The 20,478-nt window shown below is 28.0% G+C and overlaps 1 protein-coding gene across 3 annotated transcripts in view; it reads left to right on the top strand.

Moving 5' to 3' along the window:
• The window catches only part of LOC117180369 (protein naked cuticle homolog), an 83,504-nt gene extending 66,935 nt beyond the window's left edge, over positions 1-16,569 (top strand). For 2 of the 3 annotated variants that reach the window (XM_033372839.1, XM_033372840.1), the window contains exons 2-5: positions 4,048-4,253; positions 7,327-7,692; positions 11,656-11,954; positions 15,709-16,569. In XM_033372839.1, coding sequence (XP_033228730.1) covers positions 4,048-4,253; positions 7,327-7,692; positions 11,656-11,954; positions 15,709-16,363 — 1,526 coding nt within the window. In that variant the 3' untranslated portion in view covers positions 16,364-16,569. Of the gene's footprint in view, positions 1-4,047; positions 4,254-7,326; positions 7,693-11,655; positions 11,955-15,688 lie in introns of all 3 variants that reach the window. The other variant, XM_033372841.1, reaches the window with a different exon arrangement.
• Positions 16,570-20,478: the final 3,909 nt, after the last annotated feature.

Raw genomic sequence — 20,478 nt, 5'->3', positions numbered from 1 at the left:
TTAGTTAAAAGGAATAATTTATTATAATTTAGGGACAGAAATCTATTGATTTTCGAATGAAGGATAGATTTCCGCGCAAATTCTGAATTGGCCACATTGTTTCGATATTTGACCTCACCCCTCCGTGGGAAATTCAAATCGGTCGAAACTTGTTCCAGAATTGTTTTTCTGAAAAAGCTTCACTCCAGGAGAATTTCTTCTTACAATCCAACAAGTTTGGATCCAATTCCTTGTAAGAAATTAAAAATCGAGGCCACGAATGGTCGCTAATTGTACGCATTTACTGAGAAAATGAGCATGATTCACCATTTCTTTCCGGTTTTATTTTACATTCAGATTTCAAATTCCCTGATAGCTTTTCAAGAAGCTCCTCATAATTATTTATAAATATTGCAAATTTTTATTGCCAGGGTAGAATGCTTCCCTATTCAAAAGATTTGCAAGTCAATAACTCTAGACGCATTGTTATGTAAAATAGAGGAAAAAATATCAGTATCTGAATTATTTATCATTTCCTCCTTCGTAAATTTTTCTTCATTCACACTTTTCAATTTTTGATCCAAAATCGCTACGATTGATGAATCTCACCATTTTTATTTCCGAGGGAAATTGAGAGGCTGAATGCTGAGGAATGTAGAAATGAGTCTTAGATTTTAGGGGAATTAAAAAAAAAGTAAATAAAGGAATAGCGCTCCTTAAATTTGATTCGAAATTGCTTTAATTTAAATCAATGAAGCATCTTCCTTTCCATCAATGGAACAAACTGAAGCTGGTGGGGGGAGACTGGGGTGAAGAAGAGAGGAGAATGTTAAGTGAAAACGAAAAAAAAAAAAACTGCGGGCGACGTAAGGCCTTCGTCCGGCTCTGGTTTGTATACAAATAAGGTTACCTACCAGGCGGTGGCTTCGCCTATAATGTGGCAATGATAATTACTGAGCAACCTACCATATCCGGGCCTCTCGTAAAAGACCTGACTGCCTTAATTAACTTTGATATTCCTAAATTTGTTTAATTAAAAAAATTGCCTTTACTACATCAAGCATTATTTAATGATCCAACTCCTCGCCTCTTCTCTCGTTGAATTAACCAAATAAAAAGTTATTCAATTTATTTGAAAATTGGAAGCTTCTGTCTCGGGTGGAGAACTCTCGAAGCTTCAGAAAACCCATATAAGTTTTATTGGGAACACCAGCACCCTCAACGTGTTAAAACCTTTCAATATGTTCATCTGTCCCTTTTTTTCATTAAATCGCCTTTTTGAATCAGTTTTTTTTTTACAATTCCAGGCTCCTTTTTTATTACATTTGAGGCCGTTCTCGTATCTTGTCTCTGAAAATACAGTAAAATTGCATGAAGACGTTATGAGTAGGATGAAGAGGCGGAAGAAAAAAAAACAAGCAAACAGGCGTTGCTCATAAAAGCAGTAACCCGCGTTTCATCGTGGACTGTGCTTTAAATCTAAATTTAGGGCGAGGCATAAAAATCTCGGTAGTCTCAATCGCACTCGGGATGACCAGCAGCCACCAGGGTGCATTGCATCCTCTCTCTCTGTCTCTTTTTCTTTCTCTCTTCATCTCGAGTACCGTTCGTTATCCTCTCGATAACCGCGCAGTTGTGGCTTCCCGCACAATATAGTAATATAGACTATATAGACCACTATACTCTATAGAACTATAGACAATCGTTCCTACGTGAGTGCATTCCTATATTCCCGATTCACGAGACTCAGATTGTAAAACATGCGATCTAGGTATATTCCTAGAAGGAGAAGTAGCAAGGCAGTTGGCCACGGTTGGCGGTCGAAGGCGGCACTCTTCTCTCTTCTCTTGGACCGCTATTATTGTTGGTTTCCAGGAAGAAAGACCCAACCAAACGGCTCCCCTTTCCTTCTCATTCCATTCCTTCCCCCCTCCACTTTTCCAACTGCCCCCTCCCCCGCTCCAACCCTCCTTGTATTTCCTCCGCTCGAACCACCAACCTCCTCACACCCTCCATGAACTACTACTGCTGCCTCTTTCCTGCTCTTCTCTAGAATCTCCCATTCGTTCCGTTGGAACAACCTCGGCTTGAAATCCTCAAGATTTTCCTCCCATTGACGCAAATTACCGCCCCAGTCTCGTCGAAAGTCGAGATTCCTCACTTGGGGATTAAACGACTCGATTATACCCAAAGGAAAACTGCCGGTTTCGCCAAAGAAATTCTTGAGACCCGGCCTTTTAAACGTGAAATCACCAATTTTCCTCAGAGTGAGACTGATCTATGACAAATTGAAAAAAAAAAATCGAAACCTCGGAGGAGGAGATCAGTTCGAGTGAGGATTTACGATGATTTTTGGGGAGAAATGTGTTTGTATTTGAATTCAGGAGGATAGTTCTGTTAGAAAATGAAAATAGGGATTTAAATTTCACGCTTGAATGTTTAAACAGTTTCCTGCGATTGGCAGCATTGTTTTCAACTTTGACGTCACTTTTGAGAGGGGAATTCAAGTCTATGCATTTAGTAGCTCGACTTGAAATAACAATATGTGTGATTGATCTTGCGAATTCTAAGACTTTTGGACTAAACCTTTCCGTAAAGAATTTATATTTTTATGATATTAGTTTCGACATTGAAGAAAGTACTGATCATTTTCAGCCTATCTCTATAGATTCTCCTACTCAGGGTAACTTCACACGGGCCTCGATTTTGAATTATTTATTGAATTAATATTTTACAGATTTGACATGAACTAAAAAGATAATCAGAAGTGAATCCTATGTAAAATATTAATTCTACGATAATTCAAAATAAATGGTCCGTAAAAAGGTACTGGTACTATATTCTATAGAAACCTTATGACATAAATTATCGTCCTAGTCTAGGAAAAAATTCCCAACTTGGGTTTTAAGTCTCGCTTTGGCCTAAAGAGAAACTGTCGTTTTGTCAAAAAAACTTTTTAAATTATTTGGGGAGAGAAATTTATTGATTTTAAAATCACCGATAGGTTCCCGCGCGAACTGTAAATGGGCAACATTGTTTTGAATTTTTTGACGTCATTCTTGCGCGGGAAATTCAAATGAGTTTAAACTAGAATTTGTTGAGAAACTTACAATCGTATTAAAATCATAGAAAATGGATAAATTGTGCAATGTATAATATAATTTATATTACATTATTTTTATGCCATTAATGGCACTAATTTTACGAGTTTCTAGTGCCTAGCCACAAGGAAACTTTTTTTTATCGTTATCTCCCCTTTGTTTCATAATTAGTTTTAATTCTAACGTTATATAAAAGACGAATGATAGTAGAAAAAATGAGGTGTCGACACGTAGCTCATTCCCTAATAAGCTTTATACGTGACCGACATGCTGATAGCGAGACTTGAAAAGTATATACGATGTACATTACTACATGATACACAGTCCACTTTGCTCGAATGTTTACTTTTCGGACTTATCTAATAGTCTGTTGAGACTAACTGAAATTAAATTGAAAATAATTTTAAAACTGTATTTAATCTTTTTCATTGTTAACATTCGTCTGTTACTGAATAAACATTTAATCTAGATCCTCTGATACAACGAAAGTCCTCTTTTGGATTCATTTATGCACCGGACGATTTTCTCTCCTCCTATAAAATCCCATTTACGAATATAGATCCGTTGTATATTCAAATTTAATTTGTAAACTCACGTACAATTTTGAAAGAAGATTCTGGTTTTAAACCCGTTTCTTAAATAGAATCCCTGATAGAAATAACGAATTCCCTAAAAACTTGCACGAATTTCAGACTCGGAGATTTTTATCAGAATGTACGTAACTTGATTATAAAATTCTTGTAGTGCCAGAGCTAATAAAGAAGCTCATAAATTAATTAAGAGGCCCACTTGTTCGTCAAGTCTCCGCGAGGGGGTTGATTTCACGATTTTATCGCGGATTTAATTACATTCCTCTTTAATTAGCAATTCCGACTTTTGGGTTTGAGTTTATACTTCAGCTTTCGTGATGTGAGGAGTGATCCCATTTTATCTGACTTCTAACTAACTATTTTTCTTTTTTTTTCAGTCGTTGGAGGCAGTGCGGACGGAAGCGATTCTGAATTACTTTTGCGAAATGACGCAACGCCTTGCAATAGTTCGCCTCCACCGCCACCCCATCTCGTGCAACCGGAGTCTCCACCACCTGCAGTTAACACCCCCGTTTCCCCAACGCCACCGGCTACCAATGAAGAGCAATCGAATTCAAATCCCACTCGGCAACTCAGCTTCGAGGTAAATATCTTTCAATTTCAAATGTCGAGTTGGACAAAAACGATTCTGCTGAGAGCTGTACATAATTTAACCCTTAAAGGGCACACTTCCATAAAACTATATAAAGAGCATGCTGGGTGTTTCGTACCCAAGAGTTTTTAAAAGTGTGCTGTGCCGACGGTATTGGATAGTTTTTTTACACGAAAATCAATTAATGATGTTTAATCTATCTAGTTTAAGAAGAAAAAGGTTTCATAACAGTTTTTGTAACTTAAAGTAGTTAAAAAAATACGGCGCTTTAAAAATAAAATTAGTCTTATAGTTTTCGTTCCAAAAAAGGTATTTATTCTGAAAAAATAAAATCTTCAATTCAATGAAAAATAAAATACCGTATTTTGCGTGATTAAACTATTTTATTGATCTTGAACTGCGTATAAAAATTCAAAATTAAAATTATGTGAAAATGACAAAGAAAAATAGGTTTACATGTAATTTTTTTAATCTGGCGCCACATGTTCCATTTTATTGATTTTGGTACGTTTCGTTAAAGCGCAAATATGTTGCTGGGTGTCTTACACCCAGTATGCCATTTAAGGGTTCATACAGAAGGCTGCGGCTGTAACTTTATAAAAAGTCAAATCTGCCATTTTTTCATAGAAAAAAATGTTCTGGTATTAAAGACCCCCCATTCAGGGGCAGTAAATTGTCCTTAATTTGGGTGCCAACCATAATAGAGGACCTGGAATTGTCAGGGATTTTTTATACACCGAGAAAAACTTGAAAATGTCGGGGAATTTTTTCGAGAGCGTGTTTTATTTTTTGATTAAATTGCTATATAAACTTAAATAATAATTATTTATTGGTTTAAAAATGCTTGTATTTTGCTAAACATTTACAAGTTTGTTTCCAAAAGTTTAACTCTCTTGACGGAAAAATATTACCTAGTTAAAAATTAAGCTTATGTTGAAAAATAGTATTTTTTGGTTGAATTCAACTAGTTTTGATGAAAATTTAAATATGTTGTTTTGGTTTCCTTGCAACTTAGTTGAAAATTCATTTCTTTGGCTAAACATTAGTTTTTTTAACTGCAAATTTTACTATTCAATTTTTGAGGGACCATTTTTTTTCATTGAAAGTCTAATAAAATTTCAGTTGAAGTTTAATCATTTTAGTTTAAAATTCATCGCTTTCTTTAAAAATGCAGTTTTTTTAAATTCGTTTTTTTGTTTGAAAAATATTATTTTTAAGCTTGAAATGTTATATTCCAATTGAAAATTTAAACCATTCCAGTCAAAAGTTCTTCAATTTAGTTTAAAAATTCCTTTTTTTTTTAACTGAAAATTTATCTATTCCATTTATTGTTAAACATTGATTTTTTCCAGTTCTTAATTCAATTATTTCGTTTAAAATTCATATATTTTGTTGAATAACTAAAAAATACTAGTCAACTTCATCATTTTATTTGAAAATTTATCTTTTTTGTCGAAAATGAAAAGACTTCGTTGAATATTAAACTCTTGTTGAAAATTCATGTTTTTAAATAAAACTGTAGTGGCAAAATGCATTTTTATTGAACTTTTTTTTAGAAAATTTAATTTATATTTATAGCATTTCAAAAATTTCAACAGGGAATTTTACAAATTTTTAGAAAGGAAAAAATTGTCCCAATTATATTTCAACCTTTTTTTAAAATAATTATTTCAAGGTTTTCTATTTTTAATTTTTTATGTGTGCATTTTAATTTAAAGAATTTTAAAATGCCGTTTTAATAATATTTAAAAATCAAAATATCGTTTTCGATAAGGATGAAATGTTTCATATTTTTAATTCAAATATGCACACTGTACTTACTCGAATTTTTATATTCTTACGTAATTTTTTTTGTTTGAAATGAGGATATTTATATGTAAAGATATTATTTTATATCTTACAAACAATTCAAACAAAAAATATTGAAATATTAATTGCCAATTATTATAAAAACAACAATAATATTAAGGGCATGTGATACTTAGAAAATTGTCGATTTTACCAGTTTTAGGAATTGTCGATTTTACCAGTTTTAGGTTCCGACAGCTTTTTTTCTTTAATAATCAATATTTTGTCTTAAAAATTTGGGACATGATAGCGACCATGCTAACGGTCGTCCCCACACACTTTTTTTTTGGTTTAATTCAAACAAGTTTTAATTTAGCAAAATCTGATTAATTTTCATAGCGCTTAGGAATTAGTATCGATTTTACCAGTTTTAGGTTCCGACGGCTTTTTTTCTAGAATAATCAATACTCTGTCTTAAAAATTTGGGAAATGATAGCGAACATGCTAACGGACGTCCCCGCACACTTTATTTGTGTTTTTTTTTCAAAAATTTTTTTGATATTGCTAACAACGTACATTTGGAGGTTATGTATGTTACAATTCACCCGAGCGTTACTTCCAAACTACACAATATTTTTGGCCGAAAACTTTGGACTTGCAAATAAACATAGTAACTAATCTCCCGGAACTAACCCTTATGGCAGGCAATCAAAAAAGTTTATTTCATAAATCATTTACAGATTATCGGAAAGGCAGAGATGAAAAACGACGTAACCTCAAAATAATACATATGCATAAAATTTTTATTTAGCACAATAAATTTTTTTTGTTATTATCCCTCAAAAAAGAAGAGTCCGGGGACGTCCGTTATGATATTTTATAGCATCTACGAATTCAGTTTTTAAAAATGTTCATTTTTGTGGAAAAAAAGCCGGGGAAACTGTAAGTATCACATGCCCTTAAGACTATTAAATAAAACAACAATCAATTATTGCAACTTCCAGAACAGTGACTCCATCCTCTGGAAATCGTCTTTCGCTCCCACAAAATATATTGTGTAAAAAAAATTTTTCGCACATGCCGCATTCGGGTTTAAAAAAAAAAATTTGTCTTAAGATGGCTTTACATGCAGGAGTAACACACCGCATTCCACCCATTTTTGTTATTTTAGTGCAAGCTTTTAAAGTAGTAAAACTTAAAAAATGTTCTGGAAATGTGAACCGCTGCGCCTAAAGATATCTAATTGCATTTATTAATTGATTAACTCCTCTTCCAGGAGTTCGAATGCGACGTTTCGGTGGCTGAAGGCGACGGTCGTCGCCAGGAGTTTTCATTCACCCTCTACGGCGTCGACGGCCACGGGAGGATATCAAAGGACGACATTGCAGGCCTCGTAAAGGCGATCTACGATACCCTCGGTTCCAAGATTCAGGCGCCAGCCTGCGGTCAAATCAAAGTCAAACTCACAGTTTCCCCAGATCAGCGATCAGGTCCACCTCAAGGAACCCCGAAAACCACTTCGAGTCAAAATCGAAATTCACCCTGCTGTCACGTGACACACGTGGATCCTTGCAGCCACGCGACTCAGCCATCCTCTCGCAGAGTCCACAGGAGACGAAGAGTACCTCGACATCGATTCCAGGTAAATTATCCCTCGAGATTCAAATTAATTTGACAGAATCTTATCAGGGTCTCTCTGGCATTTAAAAAATCTCTGAAAAACGAATATTCTTCCCTTTTTCTCAAATTTTTATTTCAGAAAAAGAAAAATAGGGATTTTAAGTTGTTCTCTTCGATTGCAAGTTTTCTTTTAATTTTTAATGCAATTTTTTACTTTTTTTTTTTAATTATGAAATTATTTAGTTTACCATAAGTATTTCTACAATATTTTACTTTTAAAACATTTCGATTTTTGGTCTTCTTTTTTAAGTGTACGTTTTCCATTTAAAGAATTTAAAAATTAAGTTTTAATTGAAAATTAAAATACTTATATTGACAAATTGTAAATAATCTGAAAGTGAGAGGTACCGAAATTAAAAACCTTTAGAAATTTATAATTTCCAAAATAATTTAATTCTGAAAATTGTAGAATTAACGAAATTTTAAAGCCTGAATTTTCAAAAATTCTAGTCAATACTCGAATTCAGTGAATCACAGAAAATTAATTTTTTTAAATTGAATATTTAACTATTCTAGTTAAAGATTCATAATTTTGATAAAAAATTTATCTCGTTGGTTGAAAGTTTAACTACTTTGTTGAAAATTTCGTTTTACTTCAAAAATTAAATTTTTTAACTGAAAATGTAACTTTTATTTTTTGTTAAATTTTTTTTTTGTATTAAAATTAAACTACTTTGGTTCAAAATTGATCTTATTTAGTTGAAACCTCAACTATTTGATAAAAAATGTAACTATTTTGATGTAAATTTAGCTATTTTGTTAAAAGTTTAACTATTCTCTCGAATATTCATTTTTTTAGTACAAATTTATCTTTTTAGTAAGAAGTCAAATATTTATTTGAAATTTCATGTATTTTATCTGAAAATTGGTCTTTTTTTAGTAGGAAAATGATCGTTTAGGTTGAAAATTCATCCTTTTGTTTAAGAATAATTTTTCGTAGGTTGAAAATTTAACTGTTTTCTTGAATAATATTTTTTTAAATAAAAAATTACCCTTTTTAGTTCAAAATTCATGTATTTTGCTGAAAATTTGTCTTTTTTGGTAGAAAAATTATCCTTTTGGCGGTAAATTCAAATATTTTATTGAATAGCTAAATCTGATTGAAAATTAAACCTTTTTTTGTAGCATTCATTTTTTAGTAAAAATTTCTCTTTTTAGTTGAAATTCAACGTATTTTGCTGAAAATTTTTCTTTTTTTGGTATAAAAATTAGAGTTTTGGTTCAAAATTCGTACTCACGTTTAAAGAATTAATTAGCTAAAGTTCAAAATTAAAATATTTAGTTTCAATTTAATTATTTTACTGAAAATGCAACCCTGGTTGAAAATTAAACTATTTTCTTGAATATTATTTTGTTCATTAAAAATTTGTCTTTTGCAGTTGAAAATGCATGCATTTTTTTGAACATTTTTCTTTTTTAGTAGGGAAATAATCTTTTTGGTTGAAAATTCGTCTTTTCGTTTAAAAAATCAATTTTCTAGATTGAAAATTGAACTATTTTGCTGAGCATCCAACTCTGGTTGAAAATTAAACTATTTTCTTAAATATTTTTTTTTGTCAGTAAAAATTTATCTTTTTAGTTGAAAATTCAAATATTTATTAGGAAATTCATGTATTTTGTTGAAAATTTATCCTTTTGTTTAAGAATCCAATTTTGTAGATTGGAAATTCAACTATTTTGCTTAAAATCGAACTCTGCTTGAAAATTAAGCTATTTTCTGGAATATTCTCTTTTTTTTAGTAAAAATGTCTCTTATTAATTTGAAAATTCATGTATTTTGTAGAAAATTGGTCTTTTTTGGTAGAAAAATAATCATTTTAGTTAAAAATTCGTCCTCTTGTTTAAGAATTCATTTTCGTAAGTGGAACATTAAATTATTTGATCAAAAATTCAACTAATTTATTGAAAATCTAACTTTTGGGTTGAAAATTGGATTTTTTTTTAGATTCCTTTTTTTCTAAATATCAGCAATTATTATTACATTTTTGGTTGAAAATTTATCTTTTTGTTGAAAATTCAACTGTTTTCATTGAATTTTATTATGTTTAGTTTTCAAAATTCAATTATTTTGTTGCAAATTTATCTTTGAAGGTAGAAAATTCCGGTATTTGATCAAAAGTTTAGCTATTTTCTCGAAAATTCAGGTATTTTGTTAAAAAATCATCGATTTGGGTAAAAAACTCGTTTTTTATAAACTTTTGTCTATTTGGATTGAAAATTCTTCCTTTTGTTTAAAAAATAATTTTTCGTAGGTTGAAAATTTAACTGTTTTCTTGAATAATATATATTTTTTAAACAAATAATTACCTTTTTTAGTAACAAATTCATTTATTTTGTTAATAATTAATTTGCGTAAGTTGAAAATTAAACTGTTTGGTTGTAAACTGAATTATTTGACCGAAAATCCAACTCTGGTTGGAAATTAAACTATTTTCTTGAATGTTATTTTTTTTATTTTCTTTTTTTAATAGAGAAATTATCTTTTTTGTTGAAATTTCGTTCTTTTGTTTACGAAACAAAAAAAAGTAAACTTTGAACTTTTTAATTTTAATTATTATATTAAAAAAAAATTTAATTTGTTAGTCAAATTTTCGAATTTCGTTATATAAATAACAGTTGAACACCTGTTATTCTCCGAAAAAAATCAGAAAGTTGAAGACATTTTTAGAAGTTTTTAACAAATTTGAAATTAATTAAAAACTGGAAATGATTCACTTGTACCAAAAATTAAATGCAAATAGTGCACGGTCTAATTTGAAATCAAATATAGATTTTGGCAGATTTTGAACAAAAAATTTCGAAGCTTTTTAAGAATTTTGAAAGGATTTTAAGGAATTTTTTTTTTCAATTTTGAAGGGTTTTAAAAATAATTTAAGGAAAAAATCGAATCATTTTAAAAGATGTTTAGAAGTGCAAAAGAGAAAAAATATTTGAAAATTTAAAAACAGTACAGTAATTTGTACCAAATTTCGAAGCTTTTTAAGAATTTTGAAAGGATTTTAAGGAAATTTTTTTCAATTTTGAAGGATTTTAAAAATAATTTGAGGAAAAAATCGCATTTTTTTAAAAGATAATATTAAAATATTTAAAAACAGTGCATTAATTTGTACAAAAATTTCGAAGCTTTTTAAGAATTTTGAACGGATTTTAAGGAAAAACTTTCAATTTTGGAGGATTTAAAAAACGATTTTTAAATCATTTTAAATTAAAAAAAGTTAAAACAATCTGTCAATGTTTCAAGATTTTGAAATGAAATTTTGAAAGTTGGGTACAGTAAAAAAAAATTAAATCGTTTCATTTTTAATGTTTCTAGCTTAAAATTGCTTGGAATTATATAATTTTGAAATTTTTCTAATCTATTGATTGATTCTTCAATTTAGAGCATTGAAAATGATAACTTGAATTTATATTTTTGGAACCGAATCTGCATCTTTGAACTCTACAATTTATAAAAGTTTAAAGTTCTTAATTTGTGATTTTAATTGCATTTAATTTCAAATTGTTCTGTTGAAAAGTGTTGAAAAGCTTTCATTTTACACGTGTAAATTATTGAGCATTTAAATACAACATTTCTGAATGAAAAAACTGTTAAACTTTAATTTTTAAAAATTTTTAATTCAAGCGTTCCACTTTGATGCTTTAATTTTCAGTTCAGTTTTTATCACTTAAAATGGAAAAAAATGTAGCATAGAGTGTAAGTTTTTCAATTTTATGAATCCTGAAAAATATTTGTGAACCGGAAAATGATCAGGAATTTTTTCTGTAGTTAAAACGGCCATTCTGTAGTTGGGAAAAATATTTTTTTATCGTCGAAAACCTGGAAAATTGCATTTTTTCTTTTCTTTTTTCTTAATAAACGCTAGATATCCTGCTGTTATCGGTAAGTGGCATTTTTTTTTTAACACTCGCTTATTTATATGTCTAGACTGAAAAAACAACCGTCGAGAACAACAGTCGAGAGGATGCCGAGAACGTTCCCACAAATCCGTCAAAGGAGGAAGAGCTTCGACGAAGAGTGGGACCAGTTCCCCACATATTTTCACCCTATTCAAACAGTTCCGAGGGCGACATTAGCGAAGGAAGCGACCTCTCGCCCACCCTTACACCCTTAACACCCCTAGTATCGAATTATAGAAAAAGGAGCGGCGAATTGCAGCGACAACAGCTGCTCGAGATCATTCAAGCGAATATGGAGAAGAATAATCTTGGTGTCAATAGTTCGAGGTAAGTACTTCGCAAAAGCAACAATTCAATCTTCAAACAAAATCAGGGTGGCGACTTGACCCAGAATTTGAGAGAGCGAAAATTTTGATTTCAACAATTAAAAATAGTTTTTTTTTTTTTTTAATTTTTGTTTTATACAAATTATTAATAAAAGTTTATGTAGCTATTTAGCTTAAAAAGAAAAAAATGTAATATTTTAAGTACGGTCAGCTTTTCTTTTATGGTTCTGAATTTCACAAACATAAAATTAGTGTTTATGGAAAGGGTGTTTCAAAGTAAATGTTTTCAAAAGTTTTATATAAATATTTTTTTAATAGCAAAAACCTGAAAATGTCAGGGAATTTTTTCGCGAGTTGTTTATTTTTTCTTTAAATAAATACTACTATGAAATAAAATAATATTTATTCTTTATTTGTACAAATAGGTTTATATTGCCCTATTTAACTATTTGGTTGAACTTATTATTTTTTTAATTGATTTTTTTAACATGAAAATTTAACGATTCTATTTTTGGTTAAAAATTGATTGTTTTTAGTTGCAAACTCAAGTATCTGGTTGAAACTGCATGTATTTTGTTGGAAATTTACCAGTTTCTTTGCAATATCTTCTCTCTCTTATTGGCAGAAAAATCATTTTTTTTTTAGTTGAAAAGGCAACTCATGTTGAAATACACCTTTTTTAGTTGATTAAAAATGTTTTTTTATTAAAAATTTAAATCTTTATTGAATGAAATATCAACTACTGCATTTTTTGGGGTTCAGTTTTAATGAACATTTTAGCTGAAAATTAATTTTTTTACTGGAACTATTTTGTTGAAAATCAGTTTTTTTGTTTTCTTTGAAAATTAATTTTTATTAACTGATAATGTAATTTTTGATTGAAAATAAATCTTTTTTATTTAAAAATCCATCTATTCGATTGAAAATTTGTCTTTTTTATTAAAAAATTCAACTCTTGTTTAAAATTCATATATTTTGTTGATAAATCGTCCTTTTTAAGTAAAAAAAATTAATCTTCTGAATTTAAAATGTCTCTTTTTCGTTAAAAATTAAAATATTCTAGTTAAATATTCATCATTTTTCATTTGAAAAATAATTGAATTGATCTAAAATTGATGTTTTAGTTCAAAGGTCATCATTTTTATTGAAAATTAAACTATTTTGTTAAAAATTAGTTTTTTCGTTGAAAAATAATTTAAAATGTACACTTGACAATTAAAATCTAAAATTTAAATTTTGCTAAAGTGGACGATTTTGAAAATGCATCTTTAAAATCGTACCTATTCTTTCTAGTTTAGATTTTTTGTCACCAGGTGGCGCATCGCAGTTGAACCATTCCCAATATGAAATAATGTAATTCCTGAATATGTCTGAGCTAGACAATAATTTATATTCAAACGCTAATATAACTTGAACAATAAAAATATTGTTAAAAATAATAAATTCTCTTAAATTATTATTTTTTTTTAAATTTCAATTCGCGGGAATTTAAGAACTATAGCTGTGATTAAAACGGCACATCCAGAATCGTCAGTTGAGTTCTGAGCCTGTTATATTACTTTGATAACGGTAACGAGAAGGAGCATGTTACCAAGAAATTAATTCTCTGAGAATTTATGAGAATCTCAGAATTTATTTTAATTAATATAAAATGTTATTTTTTCGTTAAATTTCGATTGAAATTTCAACTCTTTTTTTTTAAGTTTGTCTTTTTTATTTTTAAGTTTACCTGCTTTAGCAGAAATTAATGAGTGTTTTGATAAAAATGCAACTGTTTGGTTAGAAATTAAGCTATTATATTATTTTATTGAAAACTTAACTATTTCGTAGAAAATTTACTTTATTTATCTCTTTTGGATAAAAATGCAACTCTTTGGTAGAGAATTGAACTATTTTGTTAAAAATTCATCATTTTCGCTTGAAAAAATTCGTCTTTTTGGCTTGAAAATTGGATTTTTTTCGTAGAAACTTATTTTATTGTTACAAAAATTCAGTTTTTGATGTTTCTGAGTTTACTGGAATTTTTTTGTATGAAAACTCAACTTTTTTTGTAATAAAAAATTCATCTGCTTTAAGATAAATTTCATATTTTTTAAAAATAAAAATACAACTATTTGCTAAAGAATTCCACAATTTTGTTAAAAAGTCATCCTTATTGGTTAAAAATTCGTCTTTTTCAAATAGAAAAATTCAATTTTTCTGGTAGAAAAATTATATCTTGTTAAGAAATTCATAGTTTGATCATGAAAACTCGACTAAAATATTTTTCAACAGAAAATTCCACTATTTTTTTTGAAAATTTATCTGTTATGGAAGAAATTTCATTTTTTGAATGAAAATGCAACTTTTTGGTAAAAAATTTATATTTTAAGTTGAAAAGTTATCTCATTGCTTAAAAGTTTAATTATTTTTTTGAAAATTAATCTTTTTAATTGGAAATTAAACTACTTGGGTCGAAGTTGAACTACATTGTAAAAATTTAACTGTTTAGTGGAAAATACTTATTTTTTTAGAATTTATTTTTGACAGAAAATGGAACTTTTCTTTTTTTTCAATATTGATATTTTTTAGTTTGAAATTTCCTTTTTTGCGTAAAAATGCATCAGTTTCGTGGAAAATTAATTTTTGGTTGAACAGTCATATTTTTGTTTTAAAATTGAATTTTTGTAAAGAAAATTTGTCTTCTGGTTTGAAGGTTCAATAATTTAGATAAACTTTTGTTTACTTTTTGAGTGAAAAATCTTTACTTGTTGGAAATTCGTCTTTTTGGTTTTAAAATTCTTTTTTTTTGTTGTATAAATTTCATTATTTTTTTATTAAAATATAAACTATGACACTTTTTCGCTAGAAATTTGTATTTTTAAGTAGAATATTCAACTATTATGGTAAAAATTCAATTATTTTGTTGAAAATTACAGTATTTTTTGTTAAATAGTTATCTTTTAAAGTACAACTTTTTTTGTTTGAAATGAATGAATACATTTGAAAATACTTCTTTTTTTTGGAACTTATTTTTAACAGAAAATAGAACTCTTCTATTTTTTAAGATTGATATTTTTTAGTTAAAAATTAGCGTTCTTTTGTAAAAAAATAATTTTTTAGTTTGAAATTTCCTTCTTTTGCGTAAAAATGCATCAGTTTCGTGGAAAATTAATTTTTGGTTGAACAGTCATATTTTTGTTTTAAAATTGAATTTTTGTAAAGAAAATTTGTCTTCTGGTTTGAAGGTTCAATAATTTAGAAAAACTTTTGTTTGCTTTTTGAGGGAAAAATCTTTATTTGTTGGAAATTTGTCTTTTTGGTTTTAAAATTCTTTTTTTTTGTTGTTGTATAAATTTCATTATTTTTTTATTAAAATATAAACTATGACACTTTTTCGCTGAAAATTTGTATTTTTAAGTTGAATATTCAACTATTATGTTAAAAATTCAATTATTTTGTTGAAAATTCCAGTATTTTGTTAAATAGTTATCTTTTTAAGTACAACTTTTTTTTTTTTTTTTGAAATAAATGAATACATTTGAAAATGTTAAATTTGTATATACAGCACTGTTTTATTCCTCTTATAAAATATTCTGTACCGTTGATATAACCTGAAGATTAAAAATATTGTTAAAAATCATACATTCTTAAATTCTCGGAAATTTAAGAACTCTAATCGTCAGTCGAATCGCCATCCTGAAAATGAGAGCTCGCTATTATTTTTTAGCACTAACATTGAAATCTCAGATACAGTGAATATTTCCTCCTTTCAGAAAGCGTCACCAGAGTGAGCTACCTATTCGAAGTCCCTACGCCGAGCCGCCGAGTCCCTACACCCAGAGATTCCCGACGACGCGACACTCAACGACAACAACCGCCTATCACAAGCCAAATCGGGAACCTCTCCATCCAACCTTCACCACCTTCACCTCGAAAGTGGCCAGCAGCAAGGCGAGAACGAACGCCAGGAAGTCCAGGAGTAGTCAACAGCAGTCGCAGTCGCAGCAGCCGAGCGCCCCGCGGAATACCCCAGTCAGTTCGCCCAAAAGCAACGTCTCGCAGGTCCAAACTGCCCAGCAGAAGCTGCTGCAGCAGCAGCAGCAGCAGGTTTTCCAGGAAAACACAACCAGAAATGTTGCCCAGGTCGCGCAGCAAATTGTAAACAAGAATAATGTCTTTACGCAGGCGAACAATCTGCGGAATGACATTCAGCACATCCAGTCGCCAATTTCGGGCAAGGCGAGTAAAAAGCATCAGCTGAAACATGCGACGAGGGAGCAGGATCAAGCGAGAGCGATGGCCCAGGTTGTGCGCTGGCTGGAACAGGAATTTTCCCAAACTGCTGCGGCCGCCACCACGGGCAGGAAACATGTTCATGAACACATTCATCATCATTATCATCATTACCATGCCGAGGCTTTGGTGTAAATACTAAATCAAAATTTGCCAGTGAGATCATTTTAAATTGAGATTTCAGAGAAAACAAAAAACAAAGAAAGAAAAAAAAAGTGTTCAGCATATGGAGCGGTTTGAGAAAGTAGACTTTTTCGGCCTAGAGCGATAAAAAGCGCCTCGCAGAGTGAGAGATATTTTTCAAAATGTTTCTCTATTTTGATTAGTCTTCAATCTTGAAGAATTTAAATTTAAATTTCTATAATTTTGAAAAGTCGCAATTGAAAAGTGTGGATTTAAAAAAAAATTGTTTATAAACGTTCTTAAATTTAGATGATTTTGAAGATTTGAAATTAATTTAATTCAATTTTCAATGCGAAATCTTACAAACTGAAAACATTTCGAGTATTCATGAGAAGAAATAGAGAATTTTTTATTTCAAGCTTGTATAATTTGTTATTTTAAAGATTTATTTTTGAAATTTCTAAGATTTGGAATCGTAAGAATTGAAAATGTTTAATTTTAAAAAGAATTTTCAATTGCAAAACTTCCAACTCGCAGAAGTTTTAATTGTCAATTGTCAAAATTAAAATGTCTTGATCCAATTTTCTATAATTTTCGTGAGTGGAAATTTAAATGTTTTCAATTTTACAAATGTATAAATAAAAGTTCTTAAATTTGGATGATTTTGAAGGTGAGGAGTCAAGTTTTCAATCCGAAATCTTACAAACTGAAGAGATTTGAAATATAAATCATCAGAATTTTAGAATTAAAAATTTTTATCTCCATAATTTTGACAAGTCGCAAATGTCTTCAATTTTACGGATTAAAAATAAAAATTCTTAAATTTGGATTATTTTGAAAATTGAGACAAATTTTTAATTCTAAATGTTTCAAATTGAAGACTTATTAATCATGAAAATTAGAGAATTTTTAGTAGTAAAATTTTAAACTTGAATAATTTTTAATTGTAAATTTTCCAAATTAATAATACTTCAATTTTTAAGATTTATTGTTCAAAGTTCTACTATTTGGAACTGTAACAATTGAAAATGTTGAATTTTAATTTTAAATTGTCAAAATTAAAAGATCTTGATCCAAATTTCTATAATTTTTAAGAGTGGCAATTTAAAAACTTTTCAATTTTACAAATTTATAAATAAAAATTCTTAAATTTGGATAATTTTGAATTAACCATCAGAATTTTAGAATTTTTAATTAAAACTTTTAATCTTCATAATTTTGATAAGTCGCAAAAGAAACCTCTTCATTTTTAGGGATTGAAAATAAAAATTCTTATATTTAAATGATTTTAAAAATCGAGAAAAATCTTTAATTCTAAATCTTTCAAATTGAAGAAATTTCAAATGTAAAACATAAAAATTACAGAATTTTGAAATTATAAAATTTAAAACTGGCATAATTTGTAATAGTCAATTGTCGAAATTAAGGCTTATTCACTTTTAGAAATTCAAAAATGAAAATTCTTAAATTTCGATGATTTTGAAGTTTTCATTTCGAAATTTTATGAACTGCAAACATTTCGAATTAAAAATTAAATTAAAAATACTTCAATTTTAAAGGTTTATTTTTCAAAGTTCTACTACTTGTAACTGTAGCAATTGAAAATCCTAAATTTTGAAAGTGCGAAAATATTGAAAAACAATTCTTAAATTTTGAAAATCAAAATTCGAGTTTTTAATTCTTAATTATTCGAGTTAAAGAAATTTGGAATCGATAAAAATTAAAGATTTTTCAATTGTAAAACTTCCAACTCGCAGAAGGTTTAATTGTAAATTGTTAAAATAAAAAAATCTTGAATTTCAAGAATTATAAATTAAAATTCTTAAATTTTAATGATTTTCAAGAAGTCTAATTTCTAATTTGTTCAAATTGAAGAATTTTTGATTAAAAAGTATTAAAATGACACAATTTTGAGTTTTTAAAAGTTAGAACTGGCACAATTTGTAATGATAATTTTTCAAAACTAAAATCTCATAACTTCAAAGATGCAAAAGTTAAAATTCTTAAATTCAAAATTGCAGAAATTTTTATTGAAAAACTTCAAACTTGCATAATTTAAAAAGTTAAAAACATGTCAATTTTAAAGATTTATAATTCAAATCTCGGTAATTTGGAAGAGTTAACAATCTTTATTAATCTTTTAAAATATTTTTGAAATTAATTTTTCAAAATTATAAATTATTTTCGATTTTCCTAGGAACCTTGATAAAGTTTTTTAATTTTTAAAAAATTTAAAATTTAAAAATATTTTTGTAAATTAATTTTTCAAACAGGTAAATTATTTTCAAATTTCCTAGGAATCTTAATAGAGTTTTTTAAATATATTTTTTTAAACTTTCAAAATCCTTTTTAAAAATTTCAAAACTTTATTTCAAGGTCTTCAAAAATTTACTTTTTTTATAATATTTCGAAATTTTTATTTATTTTACAAATTCTGTTAATACTTTTTAATAACTTTAAAATTATTCGCAGTTTGTAATAAAATTTTGAATCTTTCTGAGGATTTTGAAAGGGTTTCAAAGAAAAAAGAAGCTTTGTTAAGAATCCTAGGAAAATAAAAACTAATTATTTATTTTCAAAAGTAAATTTAGAAAAATATTTTTAAATATTTATAAAGATTGTCATATTGTAATACAATATTCTAGAATATTTTTTTTTATTTTGTAGATTTCATTGAAAAATTTAAGAAAAATTCGAATAATCTTTAAAGATATTTTCAAGTTTTGTAGAAAATTTCAAAAATAGACAAATTTGAAAATATTCCAAAAAAATGTGAACAAAATTTAGATTTCTGAAGATTTTGTAGTGAAGTTTTGAAGCTTTTTAAGGATTTTGAAAAGTTTTAAAAAAATAAAAAAAACTTGATTAAGATTCCTAGAAAAATCAAAAATCATTTTTTTTTCTGAAAAATTATATTTAAAAAGTTTTAATAAATATTGTGAAAATTGTAAAAAAAATATTCTAGAATATTTTGATACAATTGTTTTAATTTTGCAGAATTCATTCAAAGTTAATAAAAATTCAAATATTTTTAAAAGATTTTGAAGTTTTTTTTAATAGTAAAAATTTGAAAATATTTCTAAAAATGTTCAATAAAATTTAGATGTTTGAAGAGTTTGAAATGAAATTTTGAAGCTTTTTAAGTATTTTGAGAGGTTTCAAGATAATACAATTTTTTCCTCGAAAATTTTAAAGTGATTTTTTATTTTTTATTTAAGTAACTTTATGAGATTATTTAAAAAGATTTCATAAGCAATTTCGTTGTGTGAATAATATTTGGTGCAATTTTAAATTGGTAACGACTAAAACAATAAAAATAATTTAACTTATAATTTACAAAGGATTCAATTAAAAAAATAATAATTTGTAAACTTTCAATTTTTAATATTTCTAACTGAAAATTGCTGTTAAAACGATATTATTATGAAAATTAACCATTTTTTTTATTAAATATTCAACTGGAAAATTTATAAAAATTAAAAATGTTTTATTTTGTAGTTTAACGGCATTTGATTAAAAATTGTTTAATGGAAAAGTGTTAAAAGCTTTGATTTTACACGTGTATTTCAAAATCAAAGGAGTTCCGCTTTAACGATTTTAATTTGCAATTTAGTTTTCAGATATCCAAATGAAAAAAAAATATATTACCTTCAAGAAAACTGGTTCTTTTTTCACTTTTTAAAGTTAAATCTCGCTGGCAGGTTGGAAATAGGATACGAAACTCGAGGGTGGATCGAAAACTCTTGTGCGAATTGTATATTTCTATTTAATTTATGAAAATTTCTTCTCGATTGTAAATCCACCCTTGAATCTTTCCAAGAGCCTAATTTGTAAATAGCTGGCTGAGAGTCTGAATGGGGATCCAAAGGCCTACGATATACTATTTACTATTTATAAACTAATCTTAACGAATCGTATACATAAATGTTTGACAATATGGTACCGTTCGCGTTTTGGAAATGTTGTGTTTTCTGTGAAAACTTGAAATGCTGATCCTAGATTATGACTTGCATCGATGATTCTTTCTTCGCGGACGGTGGACAAATAAAAATTATAATTATAAAATTATATTTTGTCTTCCTTGCGTCGAGATTTCAAGATACGATCTTTTTTTTTGGGGGGGGGGG

Source organism: Belonocnema kinseyi, chromosome 9 (genome assembly GCF_010883055.1).
Source record: "Belonocnema kinseyi isolate 2016_QV_RU_SX_M_011 chromosome 9, B_treatae_v1, whole genome shotgun sequence".
In the NCBI taxonomy this organism is placed as follows: Eukaryota; Metazoa; Arthropoda; class Insecta; order Hymenoptera; family Cynipidae; genus Belonocnema; species Belonocnema kinseyi.
This window is presented reverse-complemented; position numbering and strand designations above follow the sequence as displayed.